This window comes from Phasianus colchicus, chromosome 14 (assembly GCF_987193195.1).
Source record: "Phasianus colchicus chromosome 14, bPhaCol1.hap1.1, whole genome shotgun sequence".
Lineage (NCBI taxonomy): Eukaryota > Metazoa > Chordata > Aves > Galliformes > Phasianidae > Phasianus > Phasianus colchicus.
Window position 1 is genome coordinate 7,443,512 of NC_143449.1, and position 21,366 is coordinate 7,464,877.

At 38.7% G+C, this 21,366-nt stretch overlaps 1 protein-coding gene across 6 annotated transcripts in view; it reads left to right on the forward strand.

Annotated features, from left to right (window-relative positions):
- ATRX (ATRX chromatin remodeler) overlaps positions 1-21,366 on the forward strand; it is a 76,737-nt gene continuing 55,371 nt past the window's right edge. The window contains exons 1-7 of one of the 6 annotated variants that reach the window (XM_031594446.2): positions 1-275; positions 8,994-9,106; positions 12,638-12,693; positions 13,592-13,644; positions 15,319-15,443; positions 16,719-16,838; positions 20,329-20,438. In XM_031594446.2, coding sequence (XP_031450306.2) covers positions 256-275; positions 8,994-9,106; positions 12,638-12,693; positions 13,592-13,644; positions 15,319-15,443; positions 16,719-16,838; positions 20,329-20,438 — 597 coding nt within the window. In that variant the 5' untranslated portion in view covers positions 1-255. Of the gene's footprint in view, positions 276-8,993; positions 9,107-11,268; positions 11,409-12,637; positions 12,694-13,591; positions 13,645-15,318; positions 15,444-16,718; positions 16,839-20,328; positions 20,439-21,366 lie in introns of those variants that run through there. The other 5 variants (XM_031594445.2, XM_031594447.2, XM_090150108.1 and 2 more) reach the window with 5 other exon arrangements.

Below are 21,366 nucleotides of genomic sequence, written 5' to 3' on the forward strand. Positions count from 1 at the left end.
AGGCCGGGACCGTGACGTAAACGACCCTAGCAACAGCCCCCGTCGGAGCGGCCCAATTAGAAAATCGCTGGGGGCGGCAAGGAGCCAATGGGAGTCGGCGAAAGAGGAAGGCGGCAGGAGGCAGGTCTCCCTCATCCTCTCTCCGACAAGATGGCGGCGGCGCTGGCGATGGCGGCAATAACGGCTTTGTCTCCTTTCAGCGCCTGAGCGCGGTCCCGGCCCGACCCGGCCGCACCGAGCGGCGGCAGCGGAGACATGACCGCAGAGCCCATGAGGTACGGCTCGCAGCCCTCAACGGCCGGGGCGTCGGGCGGCGGCCCCCGCCGGCCCCGCCGAGGGGAGGAGGCAGCCGGTGGCGCGCATCGCTCCCGCCGCGTGCGCGGCCGTTGCCGTCGGCCGACCTCGGCGGCGCCACCGCCCGGCTCGGCTCGGCCGGGGCGGGGCCGGGCCGGAGCCCGAGGCGGCGGAGCCGGCGGAGGCCGGGCTGGGGGAGGGGATGGCGGCGGGAGGCCGAGCGGGGAGCGCAGGGGGAGGGGACGGCGGCGGAGGCGGCCGGGCGCGGGCCGGCGGCGGGCGCTCGTTTCGGAGCCCCCGCGCGCGGCTCTCGTCGTCGGGCGGGGAGCGGGGCTGTGCCGCTCCGTCCCGCTCTGCCCCTCGCCCCCTGGCAGCGCCCCGGCCGGTGGGCGCCGCGGCGCCGTGCCCTGCGGCTGTCAGCCCCCGCCCCACGTGTCCGTTCGTAGTACTCTGCCCGCTCGTTCCCGCGCCGCAGGGCCCTTCTCTGTCGCGTCCCGCTCTCGCTGAGGGGCGGCTCCCGCCGCGCCGACGGGGATGAACCGTTCCCGTTCGGCTGTGTAAACTAAATAAGCTGGTATAAACCGAGCCGGTGCCGCCAGGCGCCATGTTAAAGCCTTGATGCGGAGTTGGGCTTGGATGTTTTCGGTTCGTAGTTAGGCTGAACGGTCTGATCAGCGCTGTCAGTCACGCACAAATATTCCACATGCCTGAGGCAGCTCGTAAACAATAAAGCATTGTTTCTGAGCCCTCAAAAATGTTGCGTCTGACTTCAGCATCAAACAAGATGTTAAGAAAGAGGAGCAGCACGCCGTCGTAGGTACCGAGCCACCAAGTTTCTTCTGAGCTTGTATTTGTGTATCTTCATCCCCGGTTTCAGACTTCTCCTGAGTAGTTCAACGATCACCACTGAGTTTAACAGAAGTTAAAAGGCTGGCAAGTTTTTTTTTGCTCTTTTGTGCTGCTTGATTTTAAGGCCTTAAAATTTCAGAGGAAACAATGTATGTACGTGGATTCTAACACAAAAAAAGTACAGTATCATTGTTACTGATGTTGATCACGTGCTAGGTGCAAGTCATAAGCACTACAAACATACGTTATGTGCTGCATGACTTCCCAGCAGCTACCAATTTCTTCTGCACGCTTCATGTTGTAAAACAGGAGTTGCCCATCTCTCACTCCTCCCCACACCCTTACAGCACTGGGACAGTTTATACCAGTTTTTTGTTGCATTGATTATCTTATTTGTAGACTGAAATACAGATAGAGGGGATTTTCTTCTTTCATCTTCAGTCCTTGAAAAAGCAAGAGTGGAGTTTGATTTCTGTATGGCATAAAGATTTTGCTTCAATATTCTTACCTTGACATAGCACAAGAATTAATGGGAAAAGGTTGCTGTAGTATACGCTGCAGTGGGATTTAGATAATACAGAAGGTCATACCTTTACCTGCAGATGGAAAGGTGAATTGGATTACTTGAAGAGTTTCACTTGTATGCTTGAAGTTGAGGAAGCATGTTCAAGGTGGATTTGAGTTTATATTTGATCTCTGAGTTGAACGTCTGTGTAGTAAATAGGCCCTGTGACAAACAACTTGTATGTAGCTGCACACAGTATTTTTTGGTGTTCCAAACTTTTATTCTGCTCGTTAACTCAGCTCTCAGTCGGTGCAGGTGTTTTTTATGATCCTCGTTCCACACAAAGCTCATCTTGAGGTTTGTTTTAACATATGGGAAAAGTTCTGTGCTAGAAACCAAGCATTATGTTGTTTGGTGCTGTGGTTTCAGGGTTATGAGCTGATGAACACATTGATTGCAAGGGCTTTTCTCTTATTTTATCAGTTCAAGCTCTGCTAATACTAGAGAGAATGGGAGGGAAAAGAAAAGCACTATGAATGCATTCTTGATGTATCAATGCATTGGAACACAGGCAGAGGTGCTCTCCCTCCACTTGTTTGCACACACATGCAGGCACATTTCTCTGCTCACACACACAGCGTTCTTTGCTCTCATTTCCAGCAAGCCGTGCTGGCCTGCCAGCTGCTGCCTTTCTGTCACTGTGCACCATCTCCCTGCTTGTTTGTTTATTGAGATTTTTGGACAAAAGTTTTATGTTAAACTTACTTTATTTTTCTTTTTAAAATGGAGGAATCTTAGTTGTAATGATCGGGTCTGTTCCTATCAGTCGTTTCATACATTGAAGCGAATAAGCACAGTAGAAAAAGAAAACAAATTTTAAGTCTTGGACCATCCAGGAGGCAGTGTTCCAACATTACCTATTGTTTTAAACTGGTAAAATAATTTTCGGGTTAACTTTTTATGCTTCAGTCTTCCCAATGTGCAACATGGGTTCTGTGTTCTTGAATCGCTTGAATTTCTTTGTTCTGTGTGAGTTATATTTCAGGATTGTATGAGGCATGCTATTTAATGCCACAATAATCTAACAGGAAATAAGTCCATAGTAATTGTCCATATTATCTGAAGGCACAGTGTGAGCTAGGAGGCTCTCATGCAGTCTTGTGAAACAGGCGTAAGCAGATTCTTTGCTCTTTTTGAGGAAACAGTCAAAACTTTAGGCTGGCTGTCACCTTCTGTGCCACATGTGCCCTTGAGCCAATGTGTTCACACAGAAGTGAAATTCCTCCCAGAGAGTTTTGCTGCAGTGACTGTTGCTTCTGTTTCTGTATAGTATTGTCTTTTATGGTTTTGTATACTTTGTGTTGTGGTTTCTGTAGGGCTTAAGTAGAGGTGCCTTCTTCTCCTGTGTGATAATATGGTGTGAGAAAGGAATGGCCCTAACCTTACTGAAACTTGAAATTCCCATTTTCGTCACAGATTCCGTGTACACTTGCAACATCTGTAATGAAGGGAGTGAAGGTTGATGCTTTTTACTTGTATATAACTCACCAAAAGACAATACTGAACAGAAGATAATACTAACACACTGTGTTCACCATGAGAACAAATGGCTGTGACAAATGATGTTTTTAGATGGGATCACTAGATAGGCCTTTTATAAGCAGGGAGGCCTAGGGATACTGCTGACCCTCATGAAATCCCATTTCGTATCGCTGGAGTCTGTGCCTGCAGGTGATTTGGAAATATGAATTGCTTCATGTGTACGTCAGTGTTGCAAGTTCTGGTGGCGAGTCAGGAGGGAAAAGACAAAATTGTCAAAATTCACTGACAAGTATAATAGGAGACTTAATATTGACTTAAAAAGATGGTAGGTAAAGTTCTCTAATTTACTAAAGGACAGTACTAAGCTGTCAGAACTTTTTTGTGCTGTCTAGCCACAAAGAGTTTTCATGCGAGACGCATACAGGATTGATTGATGTGAATTTTTAGTATTGTTACTTTTTAAGAAAAGGAGCGTAACCATGAAACAAAACCCAACTTCATTTCACAGGTTGTTACCCAGAGTCAGCTTCAGTGCCGTTCAGGAGAGGCAGTTTATTTATCTGTAAGCTGCGTAGCTGTAGAATTTTCTGTCTTAATACATCTAATGCTAGAAGCTGTATTGGGCAGATAGATCTGTCATGGAATGCAGAAACAACAATTCTGGCAATAAATTCAGCATTGTTAGTGGGGAAATCTGAGATGGCTGTTATTTTGGAAAATAAAAGAACTGTGCTTCAGTAGGACCATAACCCTGAAAATTGGGTAACAGATGTGATCGGTAGTATCTGGGAAACTCTAAGGAGCAGGCTTTAATTCTTAGAGTTTGTGATGAATGATGTATCATTGAGAAACTTCTGCAAACTTCAGAAAGTGGAAGACAAATGAAACAAAAGAGAAGATAGTCTTAGGATTAGAGACGAAAAGCCATTGTGTGGAGCCTTTCTTTCCCTTCAAGCAAAGCACACTTCAGCTTTTGTGACAGTACTTTGTCTTGTAGGTTATGTATATGCTAGTTTCAGCTTTCTTTCCTGAATTAATGTATTAAAATACACAGTGCGCCATCATTTTTGTCTCAGGTGAAAATACTATATTTAGGTTTTCAGATGGTTGACTTCTGTTTTTAAGTTTACAGGCTATTTTACCATTGAAATTACAGACTTCCGTATAGCATTCAAGCCGCACTAAAAATGAAGTTGTAAAAACAAACCAAGAGCCAAGCAAAAAAGACCCTTTACTTTTCAGCAAGGCATGGTAGCTCTCAGCCAAATCCTGTTACAGTTGTTTGGATGCCATCTCAAGAAAAAGAAATTGTGTAATCTTCCTTGAATGTAGTAAAGGGTCTCTTAGTGATTTCGAACCATTCCCCCTGTGTGTCTGGAGAGAACTAAGTTTGTTTACTTGTCTGAACCTCTTGTGCTGTTCTTATACTCCAAAGTTACTTAATCATTATAATCGAATGTCTTGAACTCTATTAGGTATTACTTGATTGAGCCCTGAGGACCAAGGACAATCCTAACCAACATGAAAAGAGTGAGTCTGTGTTAACGAAGCCTTAACCATAGTGTCTGCAAGTTGAGCATAGTGCTGGAGGTCTACCTCTTTTCAGTCAGAGCTTCAGTATTCAGGCGCTTTCTGGCTGTATCCAATAAGTTCAGTGTAATATGATGCCATCTGAGCACAGGAAAATTGTTTTACTGTGAGAATGGCCAAGCACTGGAACAGGTTGAGCAGAGGCTGTGCAGGCTCCAGCAGTAGAGGTGCCCCGGCCCTGCTGGCCGTGTTTCTGGCCGCTGCTGTAGTTGACCCTGCTTGTACAGGAGGTCTCACTAGGGGATCTCCAGAGCTGGAAGGGATCTCCCAGCCTCAGTGCTCCCCTGGTTCTTATTGTCACTTACCTGACCAACTGTAGTTTTGCTTTTGCAAATTCAGGTATCATATTGCTACTGCTGAAGTTTATAAACCTCCCCCACTGAGGCTATGATTAAAACCCACTGTCACCTGTGCTTGCAAAAAGATTTGTGCAAAGGAGCAGTGAGTTAGATCAGATGGCAGGTCTAGATTCAGCAGAAGAAATGGCAGCTTGTAATCTGGGTTGGTTTTTGTGCGTAGGTTAAAACAATTGCTTATACAGTGAGTGTGGCATAGGTGTAATGGTAGTCTCCTTTTATTTTCTAGTTATGTATTTTCACTGAGAGAGGCAGACTTCTGATTAGGGAACAAATTCTTTCCTAGGTTTTGTCATCCTTTGCTCTCTGACAAATCTTGAGCCATTTTGTTCATGTGTGTTCAACCACAATATATCCTTCTATCAGGCTTGGTCTTACTCTTTTCCTTACAGTCATGAAGAACGTCTGTGAGGGTTTGCAGGTGACAGAATACTGGCCTGATTATATCAAGACTTTAGCACTGTGAAGGCAAATTACATGCTGGGGGGAAGGAAGTATACCTTCTAACTGTTCTGAAACTGTATATTGAATTAAATGACATCGGCTTTGGCTTTATTTACAGTAGAACAGTTATTTGTTAAAGATGTTCTTGTTAGTAATGTATTAGATATAAGAAGGCTTTCAAAAGTCATGTTCTTGTCTCCGTCAGGGCTTTGGATGCACTTCTGCTGGCATTTAAAATAAGTTCATTTTTGAAGAGTCTGTTTGTTTGATAACACAGGGAGCCTTGGAGTGCACAAACAGGTTTCTTCTGGGTAGAACTGAGCTGAAAGATGTGCTGCAGCAGTCCTGGTGTGCTCCAGCTGTTAATGCCTGAGCAGTCTGCAGGACTGGGCTGTAACTGAGTTACAGCAATGCATGTAGTGTGGGTAGTGGGTCAGCAGCTCTTGTCAAGTCTTGTGCTCTGATGGAGGCATGCTCTTCTCTATTTTCCTCTTCCCATTGTCTTAATTAAAATATTCAAACTTCTGCTGTGGGTCCTTATATTTGTCCATCACATCGGGGTACTGTTTGAAATAGAAGATGTTTGTCTACAGCCTGGTGGTTTTAAAGATCATCTGGCTTTAATTTTCTTTATTTTTTAAAGTATTATTTAGTTTTGTCTGCTTAATAGTTGCTACTCTGCAGTATTTCTCTGGAAATGCCAAGGTGAAAAATAATTTAAGTTGAAACAACTGTAAAAATGGTTTAAAAAATGAATTTATCTAAAATCTTTAAGGCAGCTGAGAACTTAAAACATTTTGCAAAAGCATGTTTGTAACCAAACTGGTGCAGTTGGATAAAAAGCTGGAAAGCGCTCCTGTATTGCTGGCTTGCAGAGCCATTTGTAACCCAACTTTATCTGAAAGGTGGTGGGATCCTGTAGGTTTTGTTTTTTAAAAATAGCTCTAAAACATTCTTCCAGATTTTGACAATAGATGGAGCATTCTCTACCTACATTTTCAAGCTGTCTGAGGGGAGAATAAATAGAAATAGAAGGTGATAACAGGTTTCTTCCAGCGCAGTTTCACAATGTAATCCAACATGACCTCAGGGTTTGCTGCCGAAATGAGCAGTCCTGCTCTTCCTTATGCCCTGGCCATGAATTTTCACCACCTCTCCTGTCATGAGACACAGCAATCCCGTGAATGTGTAGCAAATTGGATGCAAATGGAAACTGTTCTTCAGCATTTTATTTTGTCTGAGGTGGTTTGACTCATTACGCACAGAGTGATCATTAGCTAATGCGGTTGATGGGTTAAGCACAGGGGGACAGTAATTAGCAGCCAGAGTGAATTCAGTGTGTTGTGTCTAGCCAGGTGAGGACACAACACTTCATCTCTGCCCTGTACCCCCTCCTTTTTCTTCTGTGTTGTGTTCATTTGTCATAGCAGTTAACATAATGCAGACTATCTCACTCTGTACTGGGATAAATGGTATCCCAGGTTAAGGTTACAGAACTTGCTCTGAATTTAGGTGAAAAATTGTATTCTTGGGTGATAGTTTCTCAAGGTCACAAATCAAGTTCATGGCCAAACCAATAATAGTAGGACCTGTCTTCTTTCATTCTTCTTCTAATTAGGCTAAACTGTGTTGAAATAGTTCTAGACTGATGGTGAAGCCATTTTCCTTTCTATGTGCAAGCCTGAAATGGCTAGGAAATAGCGTAGAGATGGTTGATTCATGGCAGAATGAGACTGCTTTGCTTATTACTTCTAAGATGTTTTTAAGTTTTAGACTCCTGTGCACTTTTTAATGCACATTTTAAATGTTGTGATCTATTTGTTGTGTCAGTTTGTGACAATATGTTAGAAAGAATAAGGATTTTGCTGTAAAAGGTTTTATACAAAAGCAGGCAAAGCATTTGTAATTCCTTTGGGTTGAGGTGCAGTAGCCCTTAGTTAAGTTTAATCTGTTACTCCTTAATATAGGCTGATGCTACAAAATGCTGAATAATCCAGAGGAAAAGTAGCTGAGGAGGCATTTTAGTATTTGTTTGTACATTCCTTTAGTGGGTCAACATGAACATTTTTGTTCTGGAAATGATGCTTCTATACTAGTTAGGATAAGGGGCAGTAGCTGGTAACTGCTCATGTTCTAAGCTATTAGTCACAAAGGCACATGTAATGTTCTGAATGTTTTATATAGAGATCAAGAATGTTGTAACTTGTTTCAGTAACAGCATTTTAGAAAATAAGAAAGACAAGTTATTCATAAATAATAGTTAAGTTGAAAGTTGGGAGTTAATATTTATTAATGTGTTAAGAAAACAGTGGAGATGGTGACAGCAAGGGGATTGAGCTTCTGATAAATACTCAAAGGATACTACAAGCTGTAGAACAGGCAAGAGAACATTATTTCCTGTTGTAGTCAAAAAACAGTTTTGAAAATAATGGGGAGATGGGGTTTGGGGGTTGGGGTGAAAAGGAGAGACGTCTATAGCCTTTAACTGGGTTAACTTATGGAGAGGATAATGTAGCTGAGCAGTTTGAGAAACCACATCTAATAGCAGATAAGGACTGATGACTCAGACATATCAGCTGGCAGATTTTTGGGAGTTGATAGCGTCTGGGAGGGAAGCAGCAGCCAGCAGCTGAGAGTGGCAGCTTGTGATAACGGGGTCTGAGGACATGACTGCCCTTGGTCTTACTCAGGGTACCTGCAGCCAGGAAAAGGCACCTGTCCAGGAACTTGTGGGCACTATAGGTGGAAAAAATGAGCAGAAGATAGGTGATATAAAATGCAAGGGAATAGAATGTGTATGAATCATGAGGGAGTATGCCTTTATAGCAAAAGCATGGGGCAAAAATGTTGCCTTTTTACTGTAATGATTGAGGAAACAAGGCTGGTGATCCTTGGTGTCTAAAACTGCCTGGTGAAAATTCCCAGCTTAATACTCATGAAATGATCTGATTGTGCTTGGTTGTATTTGACAAAATAAATGCAGAATGCATTATATGTATGTATGTTTGTATGTGTATATATATATATATATATATGTATATGTATGTATGTATTTGTAGTTGATTTAATATAAGCTTTGGGTAAGCATGTATATCTCACGTGTTCACCTAGCTAAAACAGCTTAAAATGTTCACTGTTTTTGTTAAGAGTCTGTTGACTCTTGCTAAGAGTTTTCAGTGCTTTTTTGTATGTGTATCAAAAAGGCTACTTTGTTGGGGTTTTTTTTTGTTTGTTTTTACTAAGGTTTAATAAAATTGTATGGTTTTTATTTGCTTTGTGGTATTAAGTGTTCAGGTCATGAGCTACTTTCCCCTGTAGATGTGTGTTAATTGAGATTCAACATCACTTCTTTCAGGCATGCTAAATTAGCATGAGACCTACAGTAACTTCAAGTTTCACTTCTATTTTGACAGTGAAAGCAAGTTGAATACATTGGTGCAGAAACTCCATGACTTCTTGGCTCACTCATCAGAGGAATCTGAGGACACAAACTCTCCTCCAGCACTATCTAAAACCAAAAGCCTAGGTAAAATGGCGTTTTATGTTTTAAGTTTAAACATCGATATGATTCTGAAGTCAAATATCTTTGTGTTGTGATTTTATTCACCAGGGCAATTATGCAAAATCCCAGTGTGATTTAATTAAGTGGTTCTATTTTGATAAATACATATAGCCTTTGACACAAGATTTCTATCAGTTAAAATAATGCTTTTAAATGTGAATAAAGCTAATTCTGCTGGTAATTTACCTTTTCTGAAACATGAGATGGCAAATATGCATGCATTTGCCTGTTGTGGAAGTTCCTTTTTCATCTTTTCTGACTGTGTAAGAGCAGTATCTTGTTTCTTCTGCTGCAGTGAAGTTTTTGTGGTCCTTGTGGTTGAGGCAGAAGGTGTTGAGATTGTGCTTTCATAATTATCTGAAAAAGATGCTTATATTTATTTGGAAACATTCAGAAACAAAATAACTGAAAAAACATGCTGGACTAAATCAAATGTGGTATTAGAAATTTTTACTTACAAGTTAAAAATAAGTAATACATTTTAAACAGTGTAATTGCATTCATCAGAAGCAGAAATTTTTCACAGCAGTACCATATAAAATTTGTTTCCAAATTTGACTGGGTACAGGTATGCAACTTTCCAGGCACTGCTGTTTCATGAGCTAAAAATTGTACAGAAATGATAGAGTGCAGGAAGATGGGAGTGTGTTGGCTGTGGTATGGAGTTTATTTTTAAACTGTTGTTGTAAGTAATAAACCCATGTGTTTGCTGGTGTGCAGTTTTTCTTTTGATGTTTATCTTAAGAATGTACTGCCATGTGGTCCCGTCTGCCTTGTGTCAGCATCTGACTGAACTGTTAACAAAGGAGAAAGTAGCACACAATTTCTTAAACAGAATAAGAAATTGAACTGCTGTAGATGTGTGTATTTAAGGTGAGATTTTGCGAAGTAGTGTACTATTTTTTTTTTTTTTTTTTTTGATTTTTTTTCCTTTATCCTGTGTAGGTACGAAGTAGAATTTGGCTGCTTGTTTCAAAATTCAAACATACTGTGAAACAGAGGTACACAGAGGTTTTTGGAGCTGTTGGAGAGGGTCCAGAGGAGGGTCACAAAGATGCTCAGAGGTCTGGAGCACTTGCCTTATGAAGACAGTCTGAGGGAACTGGTCTTGTTGAACTTGGAGAAAAGAAGGCTGCAGGGAGACTTCATTGCAACCTGCCAGTATTTAAAAGAGGATTATAAAAATGAGGGGAATCAACTTTTTACTTGAGTAGATAGTGAGTAGCACAAGAGGGAATGGTTTTAAGCTCAAGGAGAGGTTTAGATTGGATGTCAGGGGGAAGTTCTTTATAGTGAGAGTGGTGAGGTGCTGGAACAGGCTGCCCAGAGAGGCTGTGGATGCTCCGTTCCTGGCTGTGTTCAAGGCCAGATTGGATGGGGCCCTGGGCAGCCTGGTCTGGTATTAAACGTGGAGGTTGGTGGCCCTGCGTTTGGCAGGGAGGTTGGAACTTGCTGATCCTTGGCATCCCTTTCAATCCAAGCCATTCTGTGATGCTGTAATTCTACACTGACTAATTAATAGATGACATGCTTCATTACTGCTTTAGATATTTTTTTTTCCAAAGAAAGAACATATTAAAGTTGAAACATAAAGGATTAAACACTTAAATATTAGGAATGCCAGAATTAACTGTGCAAGCTTACTTCCTAGCTTTTTGTGCATAATGATGATGTCTCTGGGAAGTACCCTATTCATGCTTTTTTCTTCTCCACTGACTGCTCTTTCAGCGTATAAAGATTGACATGATTGGGGCCAAATCAGATTTACGTATTAATGGATCTCATTTTTTTCCAGAATTTGGAGGATAAATTAATTATTAAGTGTTGTAAGGGGACAGACGATGATGAAGATGATTGTGTGGCTCAAAGGATTTGGGACATGTCCATGACACACACACAGATCAATTGAAATATATAACAGTTGCTTGTGGAGTACTTGGTCATGTGGAGTTTAGTGTACTGCGATGCTTATGTGGTAGCAGCGATAAATAAAGTGAACTTGCTCTGATAACCTTAATTCTGGCTTTTCTTAAATTTTGAGTACTTGATTTTACAGCCTTATGTTGTTTCTTTATCCTCTGCATTCATATCGGATGTCTCTCTCCTCTACATTGCGTGGGTGCCAGCAGGAGGATCATTGAGAGAGCGTAGGAGAGACTGACTTCCTGCTCTTGTATCAAGTGACCAGCCTCTGCCCGGGAGCAGCAGTCACAGGGGAAATCCTGCGCTCTCATAGCCCTGGAGTGGATGGAGCATGTGCAGTTTGGTCAGCACTAGGAGCTGTGAGGGGGTTCGGCATGCTTGGTCATTCTGTGGGGATGGCGCATGTACAGTCCAGTCACATACAGGAGCTGTGAGATGGAGGAGCATGTTCATTCAGTTGCTTTTGGGAATAGCGCGTGTGCAGTCTGAAGACAGAATCTGCACAGCCTTGATCTACCAGAATCAAATCAATCCATACTGAGCATGTGCAGACTGTGGTATTTTCCACAGATTTAGTAGTTGATCAAAAATGAGGCACGAGTAGAAGGAGGACTGAGTCCCACCCCCAAAGGAAATGGAACTCTTCTGCCACATTTCAGGTTCACTCCTTTGTGTGGTGGAATGCCTATAATATTCCAGAGAGGAAATTTCCCTTTATTTAAGGGGACAAAAGCTTGGCATGTAGAAATGGCTGGATAATTTTTTTGCTAAAATTTATCCATACAGTTCAGTTTTAAGTCAAATACCCAGCATGAAATTTTATAGTAATTTAATTTTTTTAAAAAGGTAAAATAAAATTGTTTAGCTTTTTCCCCAAGTGTAGTATGTCAGGAAATAGTAAGTTACAGTGCTAATAGTCTCATGTTATAATAGCAGATGATGATATTTGTTCTGTAATTATACTATCAGTTCACTTGCATGTTTCTCAGTAGTACATCTGTTACAATACTACTATTTTTATACCTTTCAAGCAACTTCGTGTAAATATCGTTAAACCACTGAACTAAAACATTCCCTTCCATCACCTGGACTGGTGGATGAAGCAGATAGTCAGAAGATACCTGTCTTTAGCTTTTATATTCTGCAGCTACTAAGATCAAGAAATGAGAATTCTCTGTCACGTCCTGATGTTTGTGCATAGCTCCATAATCCCAGATTTAACACTGTTTTTAATGTTAAAATGTGTAAGAGAAATCCTTAACTTCTTACAGATTAAAAAAAACACTCTGTTATCTGTGCATACACAGTTGTGTTCTCATGTCTTGAAATTCAATTAACGATAGGCTCTCTTTCAGCCTATCCTACAAAACTGAAAGTAATTTCAAAATGATTTCTGTAAAATTTAAGTCGTGAAGCCAGTTTTATTTCACTGTTGTACAAAAGTTGATCTGTGAAAGTCACACAGCCATCTTTATTAATGCTGATGAAGCATAAAAAACGCTATGAGATAGCATGTGAAGAACTGCTAGTATTTCTTTTAGTTCAGTGGATTCTTTCCCTTTCTTTTCACAGGTAAAAGTAGAGAACCTGAAAGAAGTCCAACCTCAATGGAGAACAACAGAGAAGAGGTAGGAATAAAAATGCTTTTGACTAGTCCAGAGCCAATGTGTAAGAAATATTGCCATTAGCAATAAGTGCTTCAAGAATATTGTCAGAGCATATGCAGAAAACGTCCTGTCTGCTGAATAGAAACTTCAGCTGTAAAATACACATTTAAAAATATTTAAAATTCGGAATGAAACTGTGATATGGGCATGCAAACTAGCTTATTTTTGCCTTATCTCCTTCTTGAAATTATTGAAATACTCAAGTTCACTTGTACAATAATTCCTGTGTAAAATGTTTCTTAACTCACTTTAGAGAGTTAGGTTTCACTCACTTCAAGTATGCAGTTGCATTTTTGCTAAGAAAGGCAAAGTGTTAATTAATTCAGACTGATTATATTCTGAAGCAAGTTTTTCCTTTTAAATAAATTCAATTAATGTTCTTTTATCCTTAATTCTGCTGTTTGATGTGTTTGTAAACAGGCTCTTTTTTTTTCTTTTTTTGGCTTAAAATTTGATTTCTCTTATTTTACACTTACCCACATAACAGTAGATACTTAAATTATAGAGCTGTGTAAGCTACTGCCTCACTTAAGTGCTGTGAGGAATCCCAGTAACTTCTACTAAAGTTTAGAGTTTGGTGACACGTATTTAAAAGTCAGTTTTTAAAAGGATTAGGACTTGGTGGAGTCTTACTGCTTGCATGAAACTGATGGATTTAGTTGAACTGAACTGACTTGACAGCTGAAATTGTGTCCCTTTTTGTTAAAGCTCTTGCTTTTTTTTCTTTTGTTTTTGATTATTTATAAGTGATGGTGACTTCTGAGATGCATTGTTGGTGCTCAAGTGAATGTACCAAGATATTTTTGTTGACAGGTGACTTGATCACAAACGTGGTGATTTTTTTTTTCTTATTTTTTAGGGTGGTAGTTCTTCAGAAAGAGTCACATTCTCAGGATCGTCACGCTCAAAAAGGTTGGTGTGCAAAAAACAAAAAGAAAGAAATTACTTTTTATCATCTGAAAGTATGGCAAAGTCTCTGTGCCGTGCCAGATGCTGGTAGTATGCACCACTTGAGGTCTACTAAGTTTGCGGAGTTCTAGTAAGACAAAGGCATTGCACCATATTTAAAATGCAAAAGATTTTTCATGATCAGAGGTTGAGATCATAAGGCTTAATTTTTATTTACAACAATACAGTGGGATTATCCTACATTTTATGACTATTCAGGACAAATGCTTAAACAGTTATTACTTTTTCTCTTGCTCTTTCAATGCATGGGATTCTTTCAGTAATGTAAGTTGGGGCATACAGAGAAAAGTTTTATGTACCTTGTTGGTGAATAACCAAAATGTGCTAAAAGCTATCCTATCCAGAAACTTTTGTACCTGTACCTTTGATTAAAAACAAAAAAATAAAAAAAAAAAATAAATCTGGAGTTAACTGTTGACGATTTGAAATTATGGAAGAAAAATTGTATGTGAACTAAATAGCATACAGCTTGTTCTAGTACAATTCCTGCTCATTCTGCTAATATCCTTTGTGCTTTTTTTTTTCTTTCTTTTTTCTTCAAATTTATTTATTATTCTAGTATACTTGTAGATAGGTGAGCTTTTCTAAGTGCTGGCCTTGAACAGCTTCCTTCTTAGTATTATTCTTCACAAAGTGTTCTGTGTCTCTTTTCAGTTTTATAGTTAACCTAGTTTGTTCATTGTATCATGCCTGTTGGAATTCAATGACATTCTTCATTCTCTGTTATCTGTTTGGCTTGATTCTATATTTGCAGGTTTGGTTTTGTGTTTGACTTTAATTTCTCCCTTCTGAATTCATTTTCCTGCCAGCCTTTTTTATTTAGAGCATTTCAGTAGTCCTGTTTTTTTGTTTCCTGTCTATCATTAGAGGTATGGCCGCTCATGCACTTTACTGCACTGTGTCTGATACTGAGAAAAACAGCATCCTGCATTGACTTCAGTAGTTTATGTATTACCTTCAGACCACAGAAAATTATTCTCTATAGATTAATATGTTTTTTCCTGCCATGACATAGCATATTCATTCACGTTAAGGGGTTCAGTACTGAATTATTTTTATGTGAGATTTTGGCTACCAGTTTTCATATTAAACAGTCAGCTTTTTAATTTTTTTCTGCACTTCCTGTATTTCCTTGCAAGTGTCTTTTCAGCTGAGCTGTCATTTGCTAATATCTGTGTGTTCTCTTTCGGCTGCCTGTTGAAATTGGAACAATGTTTAAGATTTCTGAGCAGTCATCCAATTGGGTTTTATTTTGGCTTTTTTTAATTTCAAATAAAAGTGTGACTTCCTGCATACCTTTTTAAAAACATGTCAAACCTTGATCTGACCCCCCAGAAGCCCCCAAAACATACAGTAGGCACGTGAAAAAAACAGTAATTTTTTATTCATTTATCTACTTAATTCACCTAAGAGGGTAGAGTTCTATGTCCTAATACCAGGTAAATTGCTGTCCAGCTTATTTATTATAATAACTCAGAGCATTCTGCTGTATGTTATAAATTGATTAAAGTGCAGGTTTCCCCAATTGGCATGGTGTTCTGCTTGCAAAGTACCAGGCTTACCTGTACCACAATTTGTAATATTTGTCACAGTATGGATTTTTTTCTGTCTGTGCAGGAAACCTACAGTTGTAACAAAGTATGTTGGATCAGATGAGGAACAAATCTTAGATGAGACTGTAAATGAAGATAATTCAAATGAAAACTCAGAAAATGATGTTGATATGAAAAGCTTGCCTAAAGGTAGTTCACGTCCTTCTTTGTTTCTGAATTCAACGAATAGAAAAGATTATGATGCAGCATAAGTAATTAACTAGAATGCACATGTATTAGTAAAATACTTATCCTAGATCCTGTTGACTTTATATATAAATATATATAAACGTTCATGTGTGTCCCCCTCCCCTTGCAAACACTTGTAAGAGGAAATCCTGTTTCCAAGCACTTTTAAGTTTGAACCCATCGTACTTAAAGATGTCGTATACCAGGATGTGCTGATGGCTCAATTTCAAATGCTTATGGACCTTTGTGTAAAACCATCATGTAACAGAGAAAATATTTCTATTCTTAGAAATCTCAAACTCTGTAATTTGCAAATCATGTTTGTTTTAATTTATTTTATTCTGCTGCCTGTGGAGTTTATTGAGAAATAGATCAACAAAAGTGAGACTAGATGTGGGGGCGAAGTCATTATTCTTAAGGCACCCTTTAAAATAGTCATTACTATAAACCTACATTCTTCTCTCTTTAACTGTAGTGGGATTTTGATTAATCTCATCTGTTTCTTACCTCTGAAAGTTAAAGAAAACCTTGGAGAGACTGCTGGTGTTTACTCCATGAGAAGCAGCCCTTGAAGTACTTTTTTTCAGAATGTTAAATTATTTCCAGCGTCTTTGTAACGAAAGTGTAAAAACTGAGTTCAAAGTAGGAAAGTTTATTTAATTCATATAATTTTAGTTACTATTGTACTTTGTTAACATAAAAGTAGGTTTTTCTGAATTTTACTAAAGAATAAAAGATTCTTTTGATTTCTCTTTTGTTTCATACTGAAATAAAATGAGGGAAACTGGATAGAAGGGGAAATAGAGAGAGAGAGAGAGAGAGAGAGAGAGAAGAGTAATTACTTTAAGGCTTCTGATAGATTTAAGTGACCTAACTGAAGTCCTTTAGTTGCAGCATTGAGCTGGAGATGCCTTCCCAGCAGTGTGATAATTCTCTTCTGCACATATCGCACCAGGGTAGACAGTGCAGTATTTACTTCTCATGGCCTTCTCAGTCTTCAATTTTTGTTCTACAGCTGCAAAATGGACACAGCTTGAAGTGTGTGGTGTTTTATTTGTTTATTTATTATTTCCTTTTTTGTGCTGTGAACACCTGTACATTCAAAACTTTTGAGTATTTGTCAACAAACTGCACTTTTTTTTTCCAAGATACTATGTTGACATTTATTTAAAAAAGGACTTTTGCACTTAATTTGGATGTGTAATGGTTTCCAATTTCTAAATGAAATTATTCTAGGTACAGTGGTTGTACAGCCTGAGCCAGTGCTGAATGAAGACAAAGATGATTTTAAAGGGCCTGAATTTAGAAGCAGAAATACCGTTAAAATGAAACCTGAAGTCCCCAAAAAGCGTGGAGGTAAATACAATTTAAAACATTTATTGAAGTGGGTTTAAATTGCTGCTTTTGACCACATTTGGTACATCTAAAAATTGTTCATATTTTTAATAAATTATCCTTAAAATACCTCCACTCTTCTGGCTTTTTGTTCAGTAAAGGATAATAGTTAGCTGATATTAGCCTCCATTGCTGCCCCTGCAATGCAGCAGTGAAAGCTAAGATTAGTTCTCATTAAACCTCTTATTTTCAGTAGTTAGAGGATGCACCATTAGGTACTCCATATGGACCCTTCTTGCGTTGTATTGAGAATAGTTGCTTACTTGGAAGCAGATGTTACAAGTATTCCTTTTTTTAAGGAATTACATTGGAATACCACTGATAGGGGAACACTCACTCTCCAAAAAAATGATCATGTTTGAGCAGGGACGTATATAGACATAACTACCTGACAGCAATCTAACAAGAAAGCTCAAACCTCTGATGGAATTCAAAGGCTTTTACAGATTTTTTAAAAAAAACTTGTGGGAAATTCCCAACTAGTAGTGCCTTTTTAAGGATTATCTTTGAACAGCTGCTTTACCAGTTTGGTTTTGTATAGCTTCTGCTAAAATTGAGATGCTATGTAGGTAGTAATTAGTAGCAATTCCTCTCTCTCATATATTTCCAAAAAGTTAGATGGGCTCTTTTACATGCAATTAGTTCTTCCTGTTGTGTCGTTTGAGATATCTGCTCTCTTTTTAATGTGTTACAATTTCATAAGCGCTATTTCTATGTCTGAGGATGAAGAAAAATAAAACACAGCTATGAAGAAATGTGCTTATGCATGTGTAGGGGCTTGTGCTTATGTTCAGTTGCATTTCGAGCATTGAACTTATCTCTAAATTATTGATCTTTGAAAGTTCAGTTATATAAATAGAAAACATCCTATCTAGTGTAAAGGATTATTTTTTACGGTTGTGTTGACAGCAGTTTTACAAGAGATCCAACTAAAATCTTCAGGGCTATAATATTGCATAGGACTGGTCTGCTTGAGCTTTGTGGTCTGTGTGTGCATCCTTAGGACAGTTCATTTGACCTGCACTCCCAGCTTTTATTTTTCCATCTTTAGAGAATTTGAGGGCATTCCATTGTGTATCTGGACTAGCTGATTGTGCTAGTCCAGTGTGGGTGCTAGTCTAGTGCAGGTGGTAATGGTTTTGGAAAGAATATCAAGAGTTTGCTTAGACCGTGCTTTTCCTGAGGTCAAGCTTAGCTCCATACTTGTAAATCTTTGTCTGACTGTTAAGCTTCTCTCTACTTTCAAGAAATTGGGGTAGGTGCTGCCTGCTACTGTGTTGTCCCCTTTTCCAGAGCAGGAAAGGTAGCCAGGAAAGGGTCCTGACTGCTGTCTGCCTCAAGAGCAGCTGGATTAGGAATGTATCGGAAGAGTTTTGATTTGTGACCTCACTGAAAAATTAAAATAGATACATTTATTCTACACTTGCTACATGCAAGTTACATAAAGTGGCCCTCTACCTTTCTCTCACTGCTGGAATAGAATGCTTGGCCTGTGCTCCTACAAGATTAAGCATTACTGATTTAAGCAGGTAAGCGTGCAGTCCCAGTTACAGAATTCTGTGCACAGTACACGTAGATAAATAATAAAGTATATATTTTAAAAAGCTAGTACATCTTTTTCTTTGCAGATTGCATCTTTCATATTTTCATTAGGACTGTAATTAGTGTAATTTATAAGAAATATTAGTAGTGGAACTGTCCTGCCTTTCTAGCATCCGAATGGCCTTATCCAGTATTGTAAGGCAATGTGCCAGTCCTTACTTTTAGGTTTCCTGTCCACAGAAATGGTTACAATTGTATCTTTACTAACAAACTCATAGTTGGGGGTGTTTTTAAAATATTTTCTCAGTGCTAATGAATTAGTTGTTACTTAATTTCTTCAGACCTTTATCATTTGTAGTAGTGATGTGATTTACAAAGATTGACCTCGTGAATAGATTCTTTTTTCTAGTGCCTACTTGCAGATTATAGGAAGGAGGCAGTAGTATTTCCCCTCAAAGTTGTAGAGAAGTTGGAAATGGCTTGAGAATTGACAACAAACAGCTTGTTCCCTCTCAGTTTCTTGTATCCATTTAAGGACTTCCATATTTTTAAAAGTCTGAGTAGTCTTCTATGCTGCTTGGTATGAAATAAGGTGGTGGTCTTTTCTGAGTAGTACAATAGGATGCATGTAAGTATTTGAGATTTGCCAACAGCATTTGGAATGGAGGCACTTTAGCTTTTGAGGTCGTAAGGGGTACTTTGCAGATCTACAAGCTCTGCAGTACATGCATGACTGCATTTGAAAACAACGAACTCTGAATTCACAATTTCAGTCCTGGTATTCTCACTGCATTGTAACAGTGTATTAGCTCATACTGGACTTCAGTTGATTCAAAATTGTATTTCAGTAGAAACTAGCTAGTAGCTTGTGTTATCTTTACCTATTTTCACTCAGTTCCTTAATATTGTGGCATTGGTACTTGGTTCTAATTCAGGGGTAGTTGTTTTTTAATCTACAGTTTTTACTGAGGCTACACCCGTTAAGTTGACTATTTGAGATAATTTCCTTGTATTACTTAATGTATGTGACAGCACAGAGCATGTTACAGTTAAGAAAGCCTGTGTCAAACTTCTGTCCATTTGATCCCAAAATAAGTTTTTGGTAGCATATAGATTTAGTGTATGAACTGTCTGAAATGTTTTTCCTTTTCCTTGAAAGCATCACTCCTGTTGAAAAGTGTCTCAGTAGTACTAGTTAATTGGTTTAAAAGATTGGCAGGTAGCAAGCCTTCCAGTCCTGAATTCACTACCTTTGAAAATGAATTGGGGGATTAACATTAAGAGATGCTTTCTTAAGTAAATGTAGGTACAGCAGCAGAGTAGTACACAAACTGTTGAAAGAGTCAGCAACATGGTGAGAACATATGTATTACAGGAAAACTGTAGCTTAAAAGCAAAATATCAAAAAGAGAACAAAAAGTGAAGAAGTATATTTCAGACAGTATTTATAAGCATTTCATTTATATAATGGTTTTCCATAGTTCTTGTTGAGAAACTAAAACTATATGTGAAAGAATCAGCACAATAAAAACATTAATTAAAATATTACTTTATGAACTAAGATTTAAAGAGGAAAGAAGTGCAGAATATCAGGGTTCATTTGAAAGCTTTTTAGTGGTGATGTCCATATTTAAGTGTATTCTCAGTAGTTGACCAGTTAATCTCTATTAAATCTCCTAAGTGAAAAAACTTATTTTGCTGTCAAGTATTAGGAGTATAAAATCTAGAGGAAAATTATTTCCATCTTTAAATGGTGAGTGATACAGAAAGATCTCTCTAATGGTAGGTGTTAAAGAACGTAACAGAAAAAATACTGTAAGAAAATGAAATAGCTATATATACAGATTTTGTTTTAAGAAGACATCAAAATGAAAAAAAAATAACGTGTGGTTTATAATCCTCTCTATAGAGGAAGGACTGCATGGAATTGTAAGCTGTACAGCTTGTGGGCAACAGGTGAACCATTTTCAAAAGGATTCAATCTATAGACATCCTACATTGAAAGTTCTTATTTGTAAGGTATGTGGTAAACAGTTCTACAGTTTGTGTTGTTTGTTTTTGTTTGAAATGTCATGATTAGTGGATTTGGGTGGGATTTTTGTGGGATTAGTTCTTGTTTTTTAGTTTATAAATCTTTAGCTTATAAACTTTTCAGTCATTAATTGCTACATCTAAGGAAACAAGAAGTAGAAAATGAAAAAGTAAATACAGCTTAGAAATTAATATTCCTGGTTTTTATATAGTCCAGTTAAACTTACTGTGTAATATGTTTTTTACAGATTTAAGTCTGTACTTTCAGTGAATTCTCAGTGTTAAACAGTCAATCTAAAATTTGTGACTACCTGTAATGTTACTGTAAGAATAGATTCAATTCTGGATCTCCTCATAAATGTAGATATATGTAGAACATATATGTAGAACAATGTTAGAGTAAGATGTGGAAAGATAGCTTTAATCCATCTCAGTTTCAGTTTTGGACAGATCCAGGACTGATAATCTATGGCAACCTCTGTAATAATGGTCCAGTCCATAGTCCTAAACCAGCATCTGGTTCTGCAGTTACACAGTTTATAGTGACTTCAGTTAGGTTGTAACATGCCAGTAATGGAAGAGACAAGAAACAGGGGAGGAAGGAAATTTCTACCTCCTGTTGTGGAGAACTCTAAATTTTCAAGGAAGTATAGAGATACGATCTCTGTCTTTGGAGATTCTGTATTTATAGATAGTCTCAGACATACAGAGATACAGATTTGAGATACAGTGCACATTTAGCATTCCCTTTTGTTTCTTTCTTTGTGCTTCTTTTGCGCATCACACTTAATGTTACATATTCAGCTGACATACCCTCCCAGACATGTCTATGTAGTCTAATGTTCTGGCTCATTTCTTCTACTCATCTGTCTTGTTTCTTTCTATATAACATACTTAGAAAAATTAGCATACTGAA